We start from the raw sequence: 18735 nt of genomic DNA, 5'->3' as shown, positions 1-18735 counted from the left end.
CGTTGAGAGACATGGTTTAGTGGGGTTATTGGTGGTAGGTGGATGGTTGGACTGGATGATCTTGTAGGTCTTTTCCAACTTAGCTAATTCTGTGATTCTATGATTCAACTCCCATCAGCACTAAAGCAAGGAGCCTCGCTTGCTTTTTGAAAATTCTGTTGTTGTACTTTTGCTGGGTGTCAGTGGAAGCCGCCTTGTGCAATGCGGAGTTAACTTTTCCTCCCTTTGCAGGAGTTGGTGTGGATGACATGTTTATCATGATTGCTTCCTGGGAACAAAGCTCAAGAAAGGCAGAAAAATCGGACACTAAATCTCGGCTGGCCGAGACTTACAGGGAAGCGGCGCTTTCTGTGACGATCACCACTCTCACAGATGTCTTGGCCTTCTTCATTGGCACCTGGACTTCTTTTCCTTCTGTGAGATCGTTCTGCCTCTATACCGGCACTGCCTTTGTCTTCTGTTATGTATATGTTATTACCTTCTTTGGGGCAGTTATCGTTTTAAATCATAAAAGGGTGAAAGGAAACCGACACTGGTTAACTTGTGTGCAAGTGAAAGTAGGAAAGAAGTCCTGCTTGTATAACACGTGTTGTTTAGGCAGCTGTTCTAGTGAGTCGCCCGAGCCAGAAACCAGTGAGACAGAAAGTGAACATCCAATGAGCATCTTCTTTAAAAAGTATTATGGTCCGTTCTTGACAGGCAAATGGATCAAGCTTCTTGTGGTGTTGCTGTATGGAGCGTATTTGGGTGGTAGTATTTATGGATGCACTCAGATGAGGGAGGGCATAGATCTTCGAAATCTGGCTAGTGATGACTCTTACGTTATCCCGTTCTACAATGACGATGACAAATACTTTTCCGAATACGGACCCAGGGTCATGGTTGTCATTACTGACAGCGTAAAGTACTGGAATGAGTCCGTTCGTAATGACATTGAGGCTTGCACACGGGATTTAGAGAACATTACCTATGTCGACAAGAACCTCACACTGTCATGGCTGAGAGTATACGCAGGAATTGCTGGAAACAGATCAATGAATATAAACAATAAGGATCATTTCATTAATAACTTATCTGTACTATTCCAATACTATGCCAGTTTTGAGTGGGACGTTGACAAGACCGCAGATGAAATAGCAGCTTCACGTTTCTTCATCCAGACGGTGAACGTCACCTCAGCCATTGATGAGAAGAATCTGTTAAATCAGTTAAGAGACAGAGCCAAGCAGTGCGTAGTTCCACTCCTGGTGTACCATCCAGCCTTCATCTACTACGATCAATACCTGGTAATAGTGCAGAACACCATTCAGAATGTTGTCGTCGCTGCTGGGGCAATGCTCGTTGTCTCTCTTGTGCTTATTCCCAGCCCACTGTGTTGCTTGTGGGTGACTTTTGCTATAGCTTCTGTCATCGTTGGTGTTGCTGGTTTCATGACATTTTGGGACATCAGCCTCGATTCCATATCCATGATTAACCTAGTCATTTGTATAGGATTTTCGGTAGATTTTTCTGCACATATTTCCTACGCCTTTGTTACGAGTGGAGAGTCATCAGCCAATGAAAGGGCAATAGGAGCTCTGCACCAGCTTGGTTACCCAGTGTTACAAGGAGCAGTATCTACTGTGCTAGGAGTAGTTGTCCTGGCTGCAGCAAAAACCTACATCTTCAGAACGTTTTTTAAGATAATGTTTCTTGTTATTTTGTTTGGGGCTGTTCATGGTCTTGTGTTTATTCCTGTATTTCTAACCTTTTTTGGATACTTTGGCAAAACTGCAATTCAAGACGTTAGGTTCAGAGATAATAAAGACTGCCCATAATTTAAATGTAAGATGTTATTTATTTAATTTATGTAGATTAAAATGCAGTGACTTCCAGAGAATGTAAGAAATGAAGGATGGGAAAGATAGAATATATAAATACAACAGAGAGGCAAAGGCTTAAGAAAAGCCAGGCATTAACAGAAGAAATGAAAGTGCACAGAGTGGATTTACTCTTTGTCATTTTTTGTGTGCTTGACTTTTGTAATCTTTAATAGTGTTAAAACTCTTTTTGTAATTTGGTTACTGAAACACACAAAACCCACAGAGACGACAAACTGATGATCATTTTACATTCAGGGGCATCTTTTCTTAGTGTGCAGTTTTCTTGCTATGACTAACCAACATGCAGCTTTAAGAAGATTAACGAGTTTCTATAGGGATATGCTGTAGATGATTGGCCTTAGGTGGACCTCCTGAGTAACCATTGCACTAGATAGCGTGCCATGGCATGACGCAGGAAGGACAGCCCAGAACCGGGCAGGAATTAAATTCTTGTGATACCACAGGAATTATGTGAATTCCAAGTGTGCCAAAGTAATTTTCCTTGAGATTTCTGTGCAGTTTTGCCAAGGGCAGCTCAGCAGAATATATTCATTGGTCCCAGCACTGCCAGGCCAGCCAAGTAGCCCCTGCCTCCTTCACTGCTGCTGGTTTCAGTAACACAGGGAAGCTGGTGTCCTGGAGAACAACAAAAGCATCTGACATCTCCCGGAGGAATAAGGAAAGCATTACAGGTGGAAGGGAGATGTGTAAATCTGAGCAGGTCATCTTATGCTCTTTTCATTTCCAGTGGAGAAAAGCAAGACTTGTAGTTTCAAGTTCTCTGCCTGTTTCTGTGTACGGACTTCACTTGTCATTCATCGCCATAAAAGTTCCTCTCTCTTAACTGACATAAAAGGAGCTTTGAAACCTGGTTTAGGTGTGGATCCCTGTGTTCTTAGTCAAAGGAACACATCAGGCCCAGCCAAAACTTACGGATGAGATCCAGATTTGAGTCCATCATTTCAGCAGGTTTCATATATGCTGGGATATATGCCCTGCCTTCCTACCAGGTACTCAATCACTGTTTCAAGCCGTGACTTAGCATTTCCACTACAGTCTCCCAGATTTCACATCCACATCTCCAGCTTCTGAAGAGTTCCCTGGGGTTGCTTTACATCACCACAGGAAGGCGAGGAAGCAAAGGGAAAGGAGAAGAGGAGAGGGCGGGCAGGTTTTGGCCCTGAAACATGTAAAGCAAGCGAAACCAAAGAGCTGCTGGCTCCGGTCACATCCTCAGCTAAGGTAGCCATCATGCAAAAATGCCTTTCACAGTCTGCCCTGTGGTAATTCTGAAGGCTTGGACTTCTTTTTTGCTTCTGACTACGTACCGACTTAAGAACGAACCTCTTTGCAATAAACCTGCATAAATAAATGTGGTTTGTTTGTTTGTTTGTTTGTTTTTCTGAAGAGTTTGTGTCTCATGTGGCTTGTTGTTCAGTTGCTTGGTGGAGAGTCTGGAAATGGAGTGGGCTTGGGAGTACTCATGGGGCAGGAATGAAGATTTTGACAACGTGAAGACTTTGAGAGTGCTTCCCAATGCAGCACTACATGGCCCTCATAGGTTCTGAAGAAACCAGAAGGAACCCAGACCTGAAGATGGGGTGAGACGGGCAGCGGGCCTCTTGCAGTGATCTGCCCTGCACAGTTGTGTAGCAGGAATCCATCACCATCCAGGAAGCATCACATGCAGGAGGCACTGTTGTTGAGAAATGGCTCTAGAAGGAGCCAAAAGGAATCAGGAAGCTTACTGCCTGCAAAGTCCTTGCTGCAGCCTTCCCAAAAATGCCCCAAAGGGAATCATAGAATTGTTATGTTTGGAAAAACCACTAAGATCATCTAGTCCAACCATTAACCCATTTCCAGCATACCACTAAACCATGTCACTCAGTGTGACATCTACCCTTTTGTTGAAAACCTCCAGGGACAGTGGCTTTACCACCTCCCTGGGCAGCCCATTCCAATACCTCATCGCTCTTTCTAAGAAATTTTCCCTAATATCCGTCCTAAACCTCCCCTGCTGCAACTTGAGGCTGTACCCTCTCATCCTATTGCTGTTACCTGGGAGAAGAGGCTGACCCCCACTTTGCTATAACTTCCTTTCAGGCAGTTGTAGAGAGTGATAAGGTCTCTCCTGAGCATCCTCTTCTCCAGACTGAACAGCCCCAGTTTCCTCAGCCACTCCCTACAAGACTTGTGCTCCAGACCCCTCACGGCTTTGTTGTCCTTCTCTGGACATGCTCCAGGGCCTCAGTGTCTTGTAGTGAGGAGCCTGAAACTGAACACAGTACTCAAGGTGCAGCCTCATCAGTGGTGAGTATCAGGGGGATGGTCACCTCCCTGATCCTGCTGGCTACACTGTTTCTGATACAAGCCAGGATGCCATTGGCCTTCTTGGCCACCTGAGCACACTGCTGGCTCATGTTCAGCTGGCTGTCAACTAACACGCTCAGATCCTTTTCCTCTGCACAGCTTTCCAGCCACTTTGCCCCAGGCCTGTAGCACTGCATGGGGTTGTTGTGGCCAAAGTGCAGCACTCTGCACTTTGTCTTGTTGAAGCTCATACAATTGATCAATCAAAATCAACACATTGATCCAGTCTATCCAGATCCCTCTGAAGGGCCTTCTTATCCTCAGGCAGATCGACGCTTCCTCCTGACTCGGTGTATCTGCAAAGTTCCTGAGGGCACACTCAATCCGCTCATCCAGATCGTCAATAAAGATATTAAATAGGGCTAGCTGCAATGCTGACCCCTGTGGAACACTGCTAGTTCCCTTCCCTGGAAGGGATGTTACAGCCCATACCCTCCTCATTCTGCTGACTGAAAGAGAAGCGATACTTTTAGCTGCTTTCAGCTTTTCTTCCAAGCATGGCTCAGTGCAATGCCCAGTTTTAATATTCAGTTTTCTTTTTCCATAGTTTCCGGTATAGGATGCAAGCTGTGGAACTCAACTGGGACATGTAAAAATGAAGAAAGATGTTTCTTCTGATTGTGCAAAAGCCAACTGTTTCTGAAAAGCATTCATAAAATTGACATTTCCATGGACAAACAACTTGGAAAGTCAAGTGATTGATTTCTTGAGTTCAGCTGCTCAGTTGTGCTTTCTATTGTCCATTTGAGGTATTAACTGGAAGTTGAGGAATAATTCCATTGGTTTCCTAGAGGGACGGGCAGCCTGTATTTTCATACACCATCTGAGACGTTTCTCCTAAACCTAGCACAACTCATGTTCATATTGTCCCAAACTCTCCAACTGCTTCTCATTTATGAGGAGATGCTGAAGACAGGAGGGTTCATTTCTTTCTAACTCTGCAGAGAGGGTGTTTAAGAAATGCAAACATTGAACAGTCTCCTCAGTGATGCAACAAAACATCCCTGGAAGCAAATTTAATTAAGCACAGTTGATTTTCAATCATCAGTCTTCAGAGGAAGTCCTCACGTTGACCACTCAACCAATGTGTCGTCAACCTGATAGATACAGCAGAATGAATTTTCTTGCTTGATACAGAGCTGAGAGTGCAATGAGTTTATGAACCAGCTGTTCTGATTTACCTGACTGCTATTTATGGTATATAATATATAAAATACAGAAATAAAAGTCTTTAAGAAAGGTGAACTGAGAAAGTGTGGAATAGATGAGTGGATGGTGAGGTATATTGAGAACTGGCTGACTGGCCGAGCTCAGACGGTGGTGCTCCGCTGCATACAGTCTAGTTGGAGACCTGTGACTAGCAGTGTTCCTCAGGGGTCGGTGCTGGGTCTGATTTTGTTCAGTATCTTCATCGTTGACCTGGATGAGGGGATACTGTCCACCCTCAGCAACTACGCCAATGATACAAAGCTGGGAGGAGTGGCTGACACACCTGAAGTCTGTGCTGCCATTCAGCAAGACCTGGACAGGCTGGAGAGCTGGGCAGTAAGAAACCAGATGATGTTTAACAGAAGCAAGTGCAGAGTCTTGCACCTGGGAATGAATAACCACAAGTATCAGTACAGGTTGGGGCATGACCTGCTGGAAAGGAGCTCTGCAGAGAAGGACCTGGAGGTCCTGGTGGACAACAGGTGGGCCATGGACCTGAGTGTCCTTTTGGGGAACAGGTTGGCCATGAGCAGCAGTGTGCCCTGCTGGCCAAGAAGGCCAATGGTATCCTGGGGTACATTAAAAGGAGTATGGCCAGTGGTTAAGGGAGGTGATCCTCCCCCTCTACTCTGCCCTGGTGAGGCCCCATCTGGAGTACTGCATCCAGTTCTGGACTCCTCGACACAAAAAAGACAGGGATCCCCTGGAAAGAGTCCAGCAGAGGGCCACAAAGATGATAAAGGTCCTGGAGCATCTCCCCTATGAGGAAAGGCTGAGTGACCATGGTCTGTTCAGCCTTGAGAAAAGAAGACTCAGAGGGGATCTTATTAATGTTTATAAATATCTGAAGTGGGGGAGACAAAGGGACATGACCAACCTCCTTTCAGCAGTCTGTGGGGACAGGACAAGGGGAAATGGCCATAAACTGGAACATAGAAAGTTCCGCACCAAAATGCAAAAGGACTTCTTCACAGTGAAAGAGATGGAGCACTGGAACAGGCTGCCCAGGGAGGTTGTGGAGTCTCTTTCTCTGGAGATGTTCAAGACCCGCCTGGACACCTACCTGTGCAACCTGCTCTAGGGAGCCTGCTTTGCAGGGGGGTTGGACTCAATGATCTCCAGAGGTCCCTTCCAGCCCCTACAATTCTGTGATTCAGTGATTCTGTGAGCTAGAATTATCCAAGCCGTTCCTACCACAGTTGCTTTAACTGTCATCATCATTCTAGCGTTTCTACAGATTTCAATTATTTTTATGCATCTAAGGAGGTACATTTCACAAGTTCTAAAATAACTCTTTCATTCTGAGACTACTGCTGGTTGCTGTAATGCAGCTTCAGGCAGCAAATTGTAAACAGATATTTTCTCCAAATAACCTTTAAAACAACTCAAGTCCTTCTTCACTCAAGTTAATGGGAACTGACACAGCAACTATAGCACTGCTTACAGCACTGCTTCTTTTCCAAAAGAAGCTACAAGTTAAACATGGATTTGAGCCATTTCCAAAGAAGCAGATTCATTCTGCTTCTGGCCAGATTCATTTCAGATTCATTCTGGTCTGTGTGGTTGTTGTGGTTTTAGCTGGCAGCAGCTGAACACTGCACAGCCCTTCACTCACTCCCCACCTCCCAGTGGGATGGGAAAGAGAATCAGAAAAAAGTAGAACTTGTAGGTTGAGATAAAAACTATTTACTAAGACAGAAAAGGAGGGAAGAAATAACAGTAATGATAATTATTTATATATGAATACACCAAAACAACTGATGCATAGCTCAATTGCTCACCACATGCCAAACGATGCCTAGCCAGTCCCAGAGCAGCAGCTACCCCCAGCCAACTCCCCTCAGTGTTATAGTTTCTTCATATTGTCATATGGTATGGAGTATCCCTTTGGCTGGTTCAGGTCAGCTGTCCCGGTTCCGTCCCCTCTCAGCTCCTTGTGGCCCCCAGCCCTTCACTGGCAAGACAGCACGAGAACCTGGGAAACTGAAACGTCCTTGGCTCCATACAGCACTGCTCAGCAACAACTAAAACACTGGTGTGCTATCAACATTGTTTTCCTCCTAAAGGCAAAACATAGCATCATACCAAACACTATGAAGAAAAACAACTCTGTCCCAGCTGAAACTAGACAGTGGTCCTGGCCACAAAGGGAATTTGCATTGTCCCTTTTGCTCTATCTAGCTGCACTGGCCACCAAAGTGTTGAAGGCACAAGTATAATTGTCCATCTGCCTTTGTATCAGATGTTTTTATCTAATACCAGCTGAGAGGCATAGAAGAGTAACAACAGTAACAATGGTAAAAAGAGATGAGGAAAGTCTCTAAAATACAAATTGCCTAGATAACTGCACATAAGTGACATTCCTGTCATCAGCACTATCTCTGAACCTTACTGGTCTTAAAGCCAAGGACAATCACCAGACAAAGCATGGGAGTAATTTCCTAAAAAATCTAAAGAACAAAGCTTACTGTGCAGGCTTCTGCAGCTCATTAAAGCCAATATTATTTACTTCCCAGAGAACAAGATTCGTGTCTCCGTGTTAAAAATCCAGTGTAAAGATTAATAACAGGTTTATTCATCAGGGAGTCGGTTCACTTTGTTCTCTGGGTGGTTCTTACCTGGATCATAATATTTTGATATTAAATCTTTCAAAGAACATGTGCATAACATGAACTGTGTCTGTTTCCAGAAATGGTCAGTACAACTACCTATCGGCTTAATTGCTTAAAAAGTAGAACTAGTGATTTTCTCCTCACTTCATGTATTGAAATAAAATGTAGCATGTCACAAATCACAGAATGGTAGGGGCTGGAAGGGACCTCTGGGGATCATCAAGTCCAACCTCCTGCTAAACAGGTTCCCTACAGCAGATTACAAGGGAAAGCGTCCAGATGGGTCTTGAATGTTTCAAGAGGAGAGTCCACAGCCTCACTGGGCAGCCTGTTCCACTGCTCTGTCACCCTCATTCTATCTCATGTTCAGATGGAACTTCTTGTGTTCCAGTTTGTATCCATTGCCTCTTCTCCTTTCACTGGGCACCACCAAGAAGAGTCCGTCCCCATCCACTTGACTCTCACCCATTAGATTTTTTATAAGCCTTAACAAGATACCCCCTCAGTCTTCTTCAGACTGAACAGCCCCAGATCTCTAAACCTTCCCTCATAAGGGAGATGCTCCAGGCCCCTCATCTTCTTTGTGGCCCTCCACTGGACTCTCTCCAGAAGTTCCCTGTCTTTCTTGAACTGGGGAGCCCAGAACTGGACACAGTACTCCAGATGTGGCCTCACCAGGGCAGAGTAGAGGGGGAGGATGGCCACACTCTTGTTAATGTACCCTAGGACACCATTGGCCTTCTTGGCCAGCAGGGCACACTGCTGCTCATGGCCAACCTGTTCCCCAAAAGGACACTCAGGTCCATGGCCCACCTGTTGTCCACCAGGACACCCAGGTCCTTCTCCACAGAGCTCCTCTCCAGCAGGTCAGCCCCCAAGCTGCATGTGTTTATTCCTCCCCAGGTGCAGGACTCTACACTTGCCCTTGCTGAACCTCATCGAGTTCCTCTCCTTCCAACTCTCTTGTCTGACCAGGACTTGTTGAATGGCAGCACAGCCTTCTGGCATGTCAGCCACTCCTTCCACCTTTGTAACATCAGCAAATTTGCTGAGGGTGGACTCTACCCCCTCATCCAGGTCACTGCAATCCCTGGGGAACACTGCTAGTTACAGACCTCCAACTAGACTCTGCACTGCTGATCACAACCTTAAACATTGCATTATTTGGATTTCCTTACAACTTGGCAATAAATTGAACTGGTGGTCACAATTCTGCACAGGATTATTTTCTTCATATTTTGAATATTGAAGAATATGAGCTTCCCCAGTACAGAGCACATATTTTGCAGTTCACCTAGGATACAATTCATAGTCTGGTTTATTTCTCTTGGGTTCTTATTCCAATTATGTTAATAAATAGTCACAGTTATTTCTGCATAATTTGGTGCAAAGATTTGAAAATATATCTCTTAGATATAATTTGCTGAGAAGGTTTAACACTCAGTTTATCTTTCAGCATAGAATTAAAGAATATTATACCTCTTAGAGAAAAAGATGAATCTAAAATGTTGATTCCTACTTCAGTAAAGGAAATTAAAATCTCTTCTGTGTAATACAAAGTACTGTTTTTACCATAAGCTAGCATAGAATGATTTGCTCTGAGCTGAGAAAACTAACTGAAGAGTACCTGTGTTTGAAGGAGACTGTTGTCTCTCAATGGATATGTGCAATACAAAAACCCAGCAGGCAAGCTGTGGGATCTACTGATGGCAGGAAGATTTTTAATCGAAGGCTATTATCTGTACTTCTATAAGCATGCTTTTATTTGTCAGAAAATCTTCTAATACTGCAATTATTGTATGCAGCCCAGTTATTTTCTACAATAATCTAAGAATTAAACCATAACCACACAAAACCCTACAAAATCAGATATTCTCATACAATATTTATTACTTATTATAGCTTTAAAACTTTAATCACATTGCCTTTTGGTCATGCAAAATGTTTGAAAGAATAAAAAAATTCATGAGCAACCTGTTGTCACTCCAAAAAAACAAAGATGTTATTTGAAAAATGCTATTGCATTACTTTGATAAAATCCAAAATGAAGATGATTTTGGGAAGCTGGAGGAGAAATGGAGAAGAGAGAAGAAATTAAAGCAGAGCTGGACAGGATCACGCAAAGCAGGATGACGCCAAAGCTTGTACCCCCAGCTCCTGAGGCTGTTACACACGTTCAGCAATGCAGGCAGTGAAGCTGGGTTAAGTATACATGAGAATCTTCTACACATCTTCACGTTGTGTAGTTGTAACTGAATCTGTGGATCAAAGCCTTGATGAAGTCAGGTCTGGCCATGAGACCAAAGGCCCAGCTCTGGCTAGCTGAATGCAGTGCTGCTCTCTGGCTTTCTCTTGCCCAGCCTCCTACTTTAGGGCCAGCACTGCCCACCCACACACTGGAAATGACCTCTGGCAGTCATCTGGTCAAGCCTGTTGGTCACAGTAGGGCCATCAGGTTGGGTTCCTTGTGGCCTACTCTTATGAAGTCCTGAACATCTACAAGGAAGTAGATTCCGCTGCCTCGCTGAGCAACCTGTCCCACTGTTTGATTACCCTGATTGTGAACATTTCTGGCCCGTAGAGCTAATCAGTGTTGTCCAAACACTTCTTGAACTCTGGCAGGCTTTGTGCCTTGATTGCCTTTGGGAGCCTGCTCCAGTGCCCGACCACCCTCTCAGTGCTGAACCATTTTGTAGCAAGCAGATCAATAGAAGTGATTGTCCCCCTCTACTCTGATTTCATGAGGCCCCAGCTGGAGCACTGTGTACAAGTCTGTGGCCCCCCCACACAAGAAAAATGTGGAACAAGTCCAGAAGTGGGCCATGAAGATGATCAGACGGCTGGGCTTGTTCAGCCTGGAGAAGAGAACGCTCTGAAGAGACCTCATTGCAGTCTTACAGTACTTAAAAGGGGCTTATAAAGAAGATTAAGAGCAACTGAAATCAGGTCTGGCCATGAGACCAAAGGCCCAGCTCTGGTTGGCTGAATGCAGTGCTGCTCTCTGGCTGTCTCTTGCCCAAGTTGCCACTGTTGGGCCAGCACTGCCCAGCCACGCACTGTGGGGAAAGCCAGGTTCTCATCACCTCCCGATGGCACTTGTGTTCTGAGGAGGTGCTAGGGCAGCACCTGCCTTCCATGTGCCTTGCTTTTGGTTGCTGCTTGGGATCTGCCACAAAGGGGCCAGAATATCTGAATAAAACCAAGACCATTACAGCCCCCAATGGCACAGCAAGAAAACTGATTTTGAAAAAGGCTCTGGCGATGCGAGTTTCAGCTGCAGCTGGCGCAGCGAGCATTTGACTGTCCTACAGCAGCAGGTTGCAGTGCAGGGGAGCACAGCAGCGGCAGAGTGCTGATGGCCCTTTTGCTTCTGTCTGCCAAATATGTAGGACATAGAAGCAGAGAGATAGAGTGGGAAATGCAAGCAGATGACACATTAGGTCAGAGATACATTTGACGGCCTGAAACCTGCAAGCAGCTGGAAGAGAAGGAAAAGTTATCCAGAAGCAATAGGATGGACTGGGAGAAACACAGAAACAACCTGCATTGCTCTAGGAGCAGTGACAGAGTCCCACGTGCTGTTCTGTACTACCAAATGTCATCGTTGGAGCAATGCAAACAGGCCCTTGTGGATCTTGCTCAGACCCCTGAATTAGCTTCAGTGTTCTTGTCCTTCATCAGCTGCTGTCAAGTGTGAGCTAGAAGAAAGGTGCAGCAGCGCTTTCTGCCTGAAAAACAATGTTCTGCTCATAATCGGGATTGTAATTAGATAAATTACTTGTTAAAGAAGTCAGTATCTATCTTTCACAGAAAGCTTTTAGTGACCATGTTGTTCTGTTATTGCAATTAACCGAAGGTAGTATTAACCACACAGGGTGTATTTTTAAAGATTTTGTGCTTTCAGTCTCCAAACTCTCAATCCCATTATCAGAGGAAGGATCCCATTAGCGGGATGCATGTTCAGTAATTAGATAATCATGTAGCTAGCACAGTCCATGGAAAAATACTAATTTTTCCAGTCAGGTCCTGAAATGATATGTTTAGCCAATCTGTGAAGATGCCTGCCTCCCCTGATCTGGGTACACCCATAAATGCAATTAGTCAGATATGTTCTCCACAGCAGTGGCATAAATTAATGGGAAAGAGATATAACTTTTATTTGGAAAATGTGCTCAGAGGTGCATGGTTTGCTTTCTGCCCCAGGCAATTCATCAAAGCATCTCTTTGTTGTGTGAAAGGATATTTTGACCTGAATAAACCTATGCCTTTTACTTGTTTTGCCTGGATCATGTAATTCTTGATAATATGAGCACAAGTTCATGGGACCTGATGGGATGCATCCTGAGGGATTGCTGAGGTTCCAGAAGGAACGGGTGGATGAGTAGCTTAGGAAACTAGTCGTCTAGTTTAGCGTGGAGAGGAGATGAACAAATCACAGCTGCCCACCCAGCGTATGAAAGATATTGAAGATATCTGTCTTGACCTTGACTTCCGCAGAGGGCCATCAAGATGGTTGGGAGCCAGAGCACCAGAGCTCTGTGGGGTGGCTGAGGAAACAGAGCTCGTTTACCTTGGAGAAGAGATGGCTTCAGGGGACTGATGTGTTGTCACCATGAGCGAAATCCGTGCTCCTTAGCACGCAAGCAAGCCATGCATTTGTTCCATTATTACACAGGTGTCTTCCCTTCTCAGCCAGCCGCAGTGCCATCCCTGTATTAGGGTAGGTCCAGATGCTGCCAAAGCTGCAAGAGAAATCTGAGGGAGAATGGTAACTGGATACAAAAGAGAGAAACAATACAAGGACACTGTCCTCATTTTAATTAATTATTGACCAAGTTTCTTCCAGCAGTCACAGGGAAAGTCAGTATTTTCTCTTGGGAGTAAAGTAAGGGCAGCTGTTATTATTAGGAACATTTAAAGTTAGAGGGGGGGGAAGAGTAAAAATTAAAACAGCATAGAGATAGACTTTTGGTTTTGCTTTTAAAAAATCTTACTATTTTCACTTACATGCTCTTTCAATAAAAGAAGACTAACAAATACAGTTGTTTTACTGGCAATTTTTAACATTTTGTATAAGCAAAATACAAATTTCAAATTGTTGAAAAAGAAAACTCTTCAAATCACAACATCTATAAAATTCATTCAAAAGATGTTGAATTTATATACATTTGATAAGAATCAGAAAATTACTGTACACTAAAAATGTAATGACAAAAAACTGGGATAGTATAGTGTTGCTTTACGTAGACATTCAAGATTTAGAACAGTGAACTCATCATGCATACATGTATGTTCTACCGTGCCTTTGCAATGACGTATTCTGAGATCCTGCAAAGGGTCTAGTCATATTGACACAGTTATTGAAGGAGATGATTCCTACAGCCAGCTCTCATGTTCTGCACTAGCAACTGCAGATATTTTTTCCTCAACAATTTGATCTGGATTGGTTGTTTCCCCTAAAATTACTACTAAACTTGACAGAGTGGTGTGAGGATCAAGTAGTTTCAGAATAGATATGTCCACCTTTCTTTCTTGAAAGACACGGTTCTGAATTGTCATAGCTAACATAGAGTCTACGCCCAGCGATGAAAGTGGCATATTCATGGTTAGTTCATCTGGGTCCAGCCCAGTGAGGTCAGCCATCAGTGAGGTAATATAGTCTTCAGACTTGACTAAAGCAATATCCTGGACTTGAGATTCCTCAGAGGTTTCAAGCTTGCTTCCAAATTTTTCTGTCATTAGTGATCTGAAGCGACTTTTGAGTGAAACAATCCGAATAAAAACATGATTAAGTAAAGTTTGAACATTTAATTTGACAACAGCTTGCTGTGGGTTATTTGAAAGTAAGCTCTTCTTGAGATACTCGTGAATCTCATGCACTTGCAGAATATCGATGCCCTTGGATCCCAGAATGTTCTGAATGTGGTTTTGATTGAGCAGTATGCCAAGGTTCAGAGCACCCCAGTTAATGGATTGGCCTGAAAGACCACAGTTCCTCCTGTAGAGGCAGAAGACATCCAGGAAAGAGTTTGCAGCTGCGTAGTTTGCCTGCGTGGAATTTCCTAGAAAGGAAGTAACAGACGAGTAGCACACAAAGTAGTCAAGCTGTTGGCCTCGTGTAGCCCAATGAAGATTTAGGGTCCCTGCCACTTTCGGGCTCAGCACTTTCTGAAAGTCAGCAAACTTCAGAACTTCAAGACGACCATCGTGTAAAACAACAGCACTCTGAAAGACACCTTTGATTGGACACCCTTCAAATAATTTTACAATGATCTGGAAAGCTTCCTCAACATCATTGGTCAAAGTAATGTCACATTTCACAAACACTATTTTGCTGCCTTCGTACTTCTGCTGCAAGGCCTTCATCTCTTCTTGCTTCTCCTTACTGGGAATTTTCCTGGAGAGTATTGCAATACACCCTCCTCCATTTGCTGCTATGAATTTCACAGTTTCAAAGCCAAGGCCAGTGAGCCCCCCTGCTACTACATAGACAGCGTTTTGCTTAAATATCTTCTTCTCGGATTCATACAATGGTATATCTGAAACAACGGTGATGTCCTTCTGCTTTCTCAGTACAGCAAGTGGGACAGATTTGCACGTAAAAGAGGACATCACAGACTGCAGCCCTTCAAAGTTCTCAGTTTGCTGAAAGACAGAACCTGGTAGATGTCTAAACCGCTTCGTATCCAATGAACTGATCCACACATGCACAGCCTTGTGGAGTTCCTTTAGAGATGCTTTCTGGAAGATACTGCTAAGGATGAGGATATGAAATCTGATATTTTCATGATCAAGTCCACTGACATTCTGAATACATTCTGATTGTTGATGGCCACATACTATCACCACATCTTTAAGACAGTACATGTGGGCCAAATCCTCCTGAGACAGCCTGGCAACTGGAGGAAAAACAACAAGGGCATTGCATACACTTACATACTGCAGCACATCAGGAGTGGGCCTTGCAAGTACTGTTTTCCAGCCCATCTCTTCTGCTGCCACAGAAAGAACACGGCACAAAACTGATGATGGTTCTGTAGAAATAATACCCAAAGTTCTGCCATGTTTCCCCTTGGGTAACCTCTGATTTAAGATCTCCCATGCAAGGATGAAGTAGGACACACAGGGGACAGTTTGAAAGCCTGGAAATTTCTTTACATTTAAACAAACTGTTCCTGGGATCTGAATTCTGGATGATGCAGCAGCTGGATAACAGGAAACCACGTGATCTCCCACTTTAACTTTCTTCACATCAGTGCCTATTGCTGTGACTGTGCCACTGAAATCAAGAGCCAAAAGTCTGTGTTTGTCCGCTGCTTGGGAATTCCAGTAGAGCGTATTGCCAAAGTTACAACTAGAAACACTAATGGGATAATAATCTTCAGAGTGGATACATATTTTGTCCACTTGAATTTCAACGCTCTGATTTTCAAGCTTAGTAGCAGCTCTGGTGGATAATTCAGCAGACAAGTCTTTTGCTGTGTATGGATCAGCAGTGTACAAAGCGAATGTCTCTGAATTCTGGACAGACCTTACATGTTGGCTGTAATCTGCATCTACAAAATGTGTGCGTTTGATTTCAGATGCATAAGTTCTTCCTTGGCTGATGCGGACTTCTGGATAATCCTTACCTCGGTATTTGACAAGAACGTCTGATAACGCTGAGATATCCAGGGAGCTGGAAGAGCTGAGATCAATTATCTGAAATGTGATTTCTGGAACTTCAACAACACAAGTTCTGGTCATGCCATGCAATGCAAACCCACAGTTAACGTGGTCTACATTTCTTTCTGTTGTTCTGTAGGTGATCACTCTGATTGAACAGTGAGACCTTTTCTCTCTTAATGCTACAATAACTCGGCGATAAGCTTCACAACACTTTGAGAGTTGGTCTACCACTTTACTTGGGAACTCCTCATTCACCTTTTGAATTCCCCACAGGAAGAGAACTTCATCATAATCCTCAACTTCTGCTTTCATTTCTTTCCCCGTGTGGACTTCCAAGAGGGATTCCCAGTCTTCGTACATAACATATCCAGAATCAGGATGCAAATATTTTCTGAGCTGGTCAGCTATCCCAAACTTGTCAGCAAACACTAGGACTCTAGGCATTGCTTCTAAATGACCAATGGTCTGTGATGGAGAGATTTCTGACCACTTGTTTTCAAACATGAACTCGTTGTCTCTGGAAGATGCTTGTTTCATGAAAGTGATGGCAACACGCTTGAGTTCAGCCAAAACAGACCCGTGTTTGTCCATGAAGCATCCACAGACCTCTAAGCATCTCCCAGTGGATTTGCTTGTTCTCATATATATCATCATTTCTTCCTCCAGAGGTCGCAATACCACCAGGCTTCCTATCCCTGTAGGAAAGCCTGCTCTGGACTGCAGCGTGCTCGAGATCATGACAGCAGTCATCTGCATAAAACAGTCCAGCAGCACTGGATGGATACAGTAGCTGTACATCTCTCTGAGAGTCTCCTTGTTCACCTTGATGCTTGTTATAGCTTCCTTTAGCTCCTGGCAATAATGCACATTCCTGAGCTGCCTGAATATGGAGCCATACTGAAAGCCAACCTGAGACAGTGCTTCATAGACCTCCTCTGTGCTAATCACTGACCTGCATCTGTGATAGACCTCTTGGAAGGAGATGGTGCTTTCTTCCACAACAGCCTCAGGCACCTTTCTAACATGGCCTGAAGCATAAACTGCGTTGGAGGAAGAGAGTATCTCAAAGGCTGTCACTGCTTTTTGTGGACTCAGCTTGATGGTCAAGACTTGGGAACTCTGTGTGAGAACACACGGTGCTGAAAAACTGACGCTTATCTGGCAAGCACTCAGAGGCGCTTTAGGTCTTAAGCAGCTCATCACACAGGCCAGACCAAGCTCCACATAAAAAGCACCCGGGACTAAAGCCACACCATTGTTCCTGTGCTCATACAAGTAGGATGCGGTGTCCTGCGAGAGCAGGCAGCCAAACTCCGTGTTGTCACTGTTCGTGACATAAATCAAGGGATGACCGGAGCTGACATCTCTTTGGTTTGCTTGTTGATGGGTATCCAGAGAGGTCACGACTTTTTTACGATCAAACTGATACCGTGGGATGATCACTGGAACGCTTTGATATCCATCATAAAAGTGCTGCCAGTTGGGATTGTAGCCCAGTTCAAACAGACTTCCTACCAAGCTAAAGAGTGCCTGATACTCTGCATCAGACTGCAAAGAAGAGAACACCTTAGTGACTTTTCCTAGAGTCTCTTTTATGTTTCGCTGCAACACTCGGTGAGGACTTATTTCAACAAACACTACATTTTCCCTGTCTCTAGCTGCAGTTTCTATGGCTTGAGTGAAAGCAACCGGCTCACGAGTATGCCGGGCCCAGAATTTGCCGCGAGTGAAGTCATTTGCAGAAGCAGCTGTCCCGGTCAGTGTTGAAATTACTTCAACATCACCCTTCTGTTCTTCTAAAGGCTCTATGCTCCGTTCCAACTCCCCAAGTATCACATCCATGCTAGAGCTGTGGTAGGCAGCTGGGACATTTAAAATATGAAGAAAGATGTTTCTCTGGCTGAAGGCTTGTGCTAAATCTTTCTGGACCGAGTCCACATCATCTGGATTTCCAGACAAGGTGCAGGAAACTGGGCTGTTGAAAGCTGCAATGCACACCCTTCCCGAGTAGGGATGCAGACGTTCAGCGACTTCTTGAACAGGGATGTTCCCAACCACCAGCATTCTGCCGCTGGCAGTCTTTGCCTGCAGCCTGCTCCGGTGATATATCACTTTGACCGCATCTGCCAGGGAAAGGTAGCCAGCAAAATGTGCTGCTGCCACTTCCCCCACGGAATGGCCAACAGCAGCGACCGGCTTAATGCCCCAGTACTTCAGAAGAGAAGCTAACGCAACCTGCAGGGTAAAAAGCATGGGCTGCGAGAGTTCTGGATTCAGCAACTCCTTCGAGCTGCGACCTCTTGCTGGCAGAAGGCTGATGGGAGCGTGTTTCTGAAAGAGCGCTTCTATTTCCTTACACTTGTCTCTGAACACTGGCTCTGAGCTCAGCAGTGCCTCACTGAACTCCTTCAGCGTTACGCCGTTGCCACAGAACACAAACACCAGCTGCAGCTCCACCTTTGACGTGGCAAAGTCAGTGCTTGCTGCCGACAAAACTTCTTGCTGCAAGTGCTGGAGAGAGTTTGCCACAAATGCTTTCCGGTACCTGTAGTTGGCATGGCTTCTTCTGCAGGCAGATGTATAGGCCAGGCTTGGGAGAGTTACGCAGTTTCTCGCGCTCAGCTGCTCAGCTGTATCTGCCATTGTCATCTGAAGGGATTTAGCTGATGCTGCGGACAGCAAAACTAATTCCAGCGGCCTCTTAAAGCCACAAAGAGGCTCTGGCTGCTTAACCTGGCTGACTACAACATGGGCATTGGTTCCTCCAAATCCAAAGCAGTTGATGCCAGCTACTCTTCCGCACTCACTGGAATCTTCCCAGGGCTCAACCGCTGTGGGAATGGCAAGGTTTAATTTCTCCGTATCGATGCTGCTCATCTCCTTTGAGTAATGCAAAGATGGAACAATCTTCCCGTGATGCATCATCAGAAGCACTTTGATCAAACCTGCTGCTCCAGCAGCCGATTCTGTGTGGCCAATATTCCCTTTCACCGAACCAATTTTCAGAGCGGGAA

The 18735-nt window shown here is 44.7% G+C and overlaps 2 protein-coding genes across 2 annotated transcripts in view; one reads left to right on the top strand and one right to left on the bottom strand.

Moving 5' to 3' along the window:
* Window positions 1-95: 95 nt before the first annotated feature.
* LOC110391674 (patched domain-containing protein 3-like) lies at window positions 96-3234 on the top strand (the record flags this gene model as incomplete). The annotated part of the gene is made up of 1 exon (XM_021383627.1): window positions 96-3234. A coding segment is annotated over one exon (1722 nt), but the record flags the coding sequence as incomplete, so codon positions are not given.
* Window positions 3235-9123: 5889 nt separating this feature from the next.
* The window catches only part of LOC110391673 (reducing polyketide synthase rdc5-like), a 17560-nt gene continuing 7948 nt past the window's right edge, over window positions 9124-18735 (bottom strand). The window contains exon 7 of the mRNA XM_021383626.1: window positions 9124-18733. Coding sequence (XP_021239301.1) covers window positions 13430-18733 — 5304 coding nt within the window. The 3' untranslated portion in view covers window positions 9124-13429. The remainder of the gene's footprint in view (window positions 18734-18735) is intronic.

This window comes from Numida meleagris, unplaced genomic scaffold (assembly GCF_002078875.1).
Source record: "Numida meleagris isolate 19003 breed g44 Domestic line unplaced genomic scaffold, NumMel1.0 unplaced_Scaffold451, whole genome shotgun sequence".
Taxonomy (NCBI): domain Eukaryota; kingdom Metazoa; phylum Chordata; class Aves; order Galliformes; family Numididae; genus Numida; species Numida meleagris.
The sequence above is the reverse complement of the archived record's forward strand: the minus strand, read 5'-3'. Positions and strand labels throughout refer to the sequence as shown.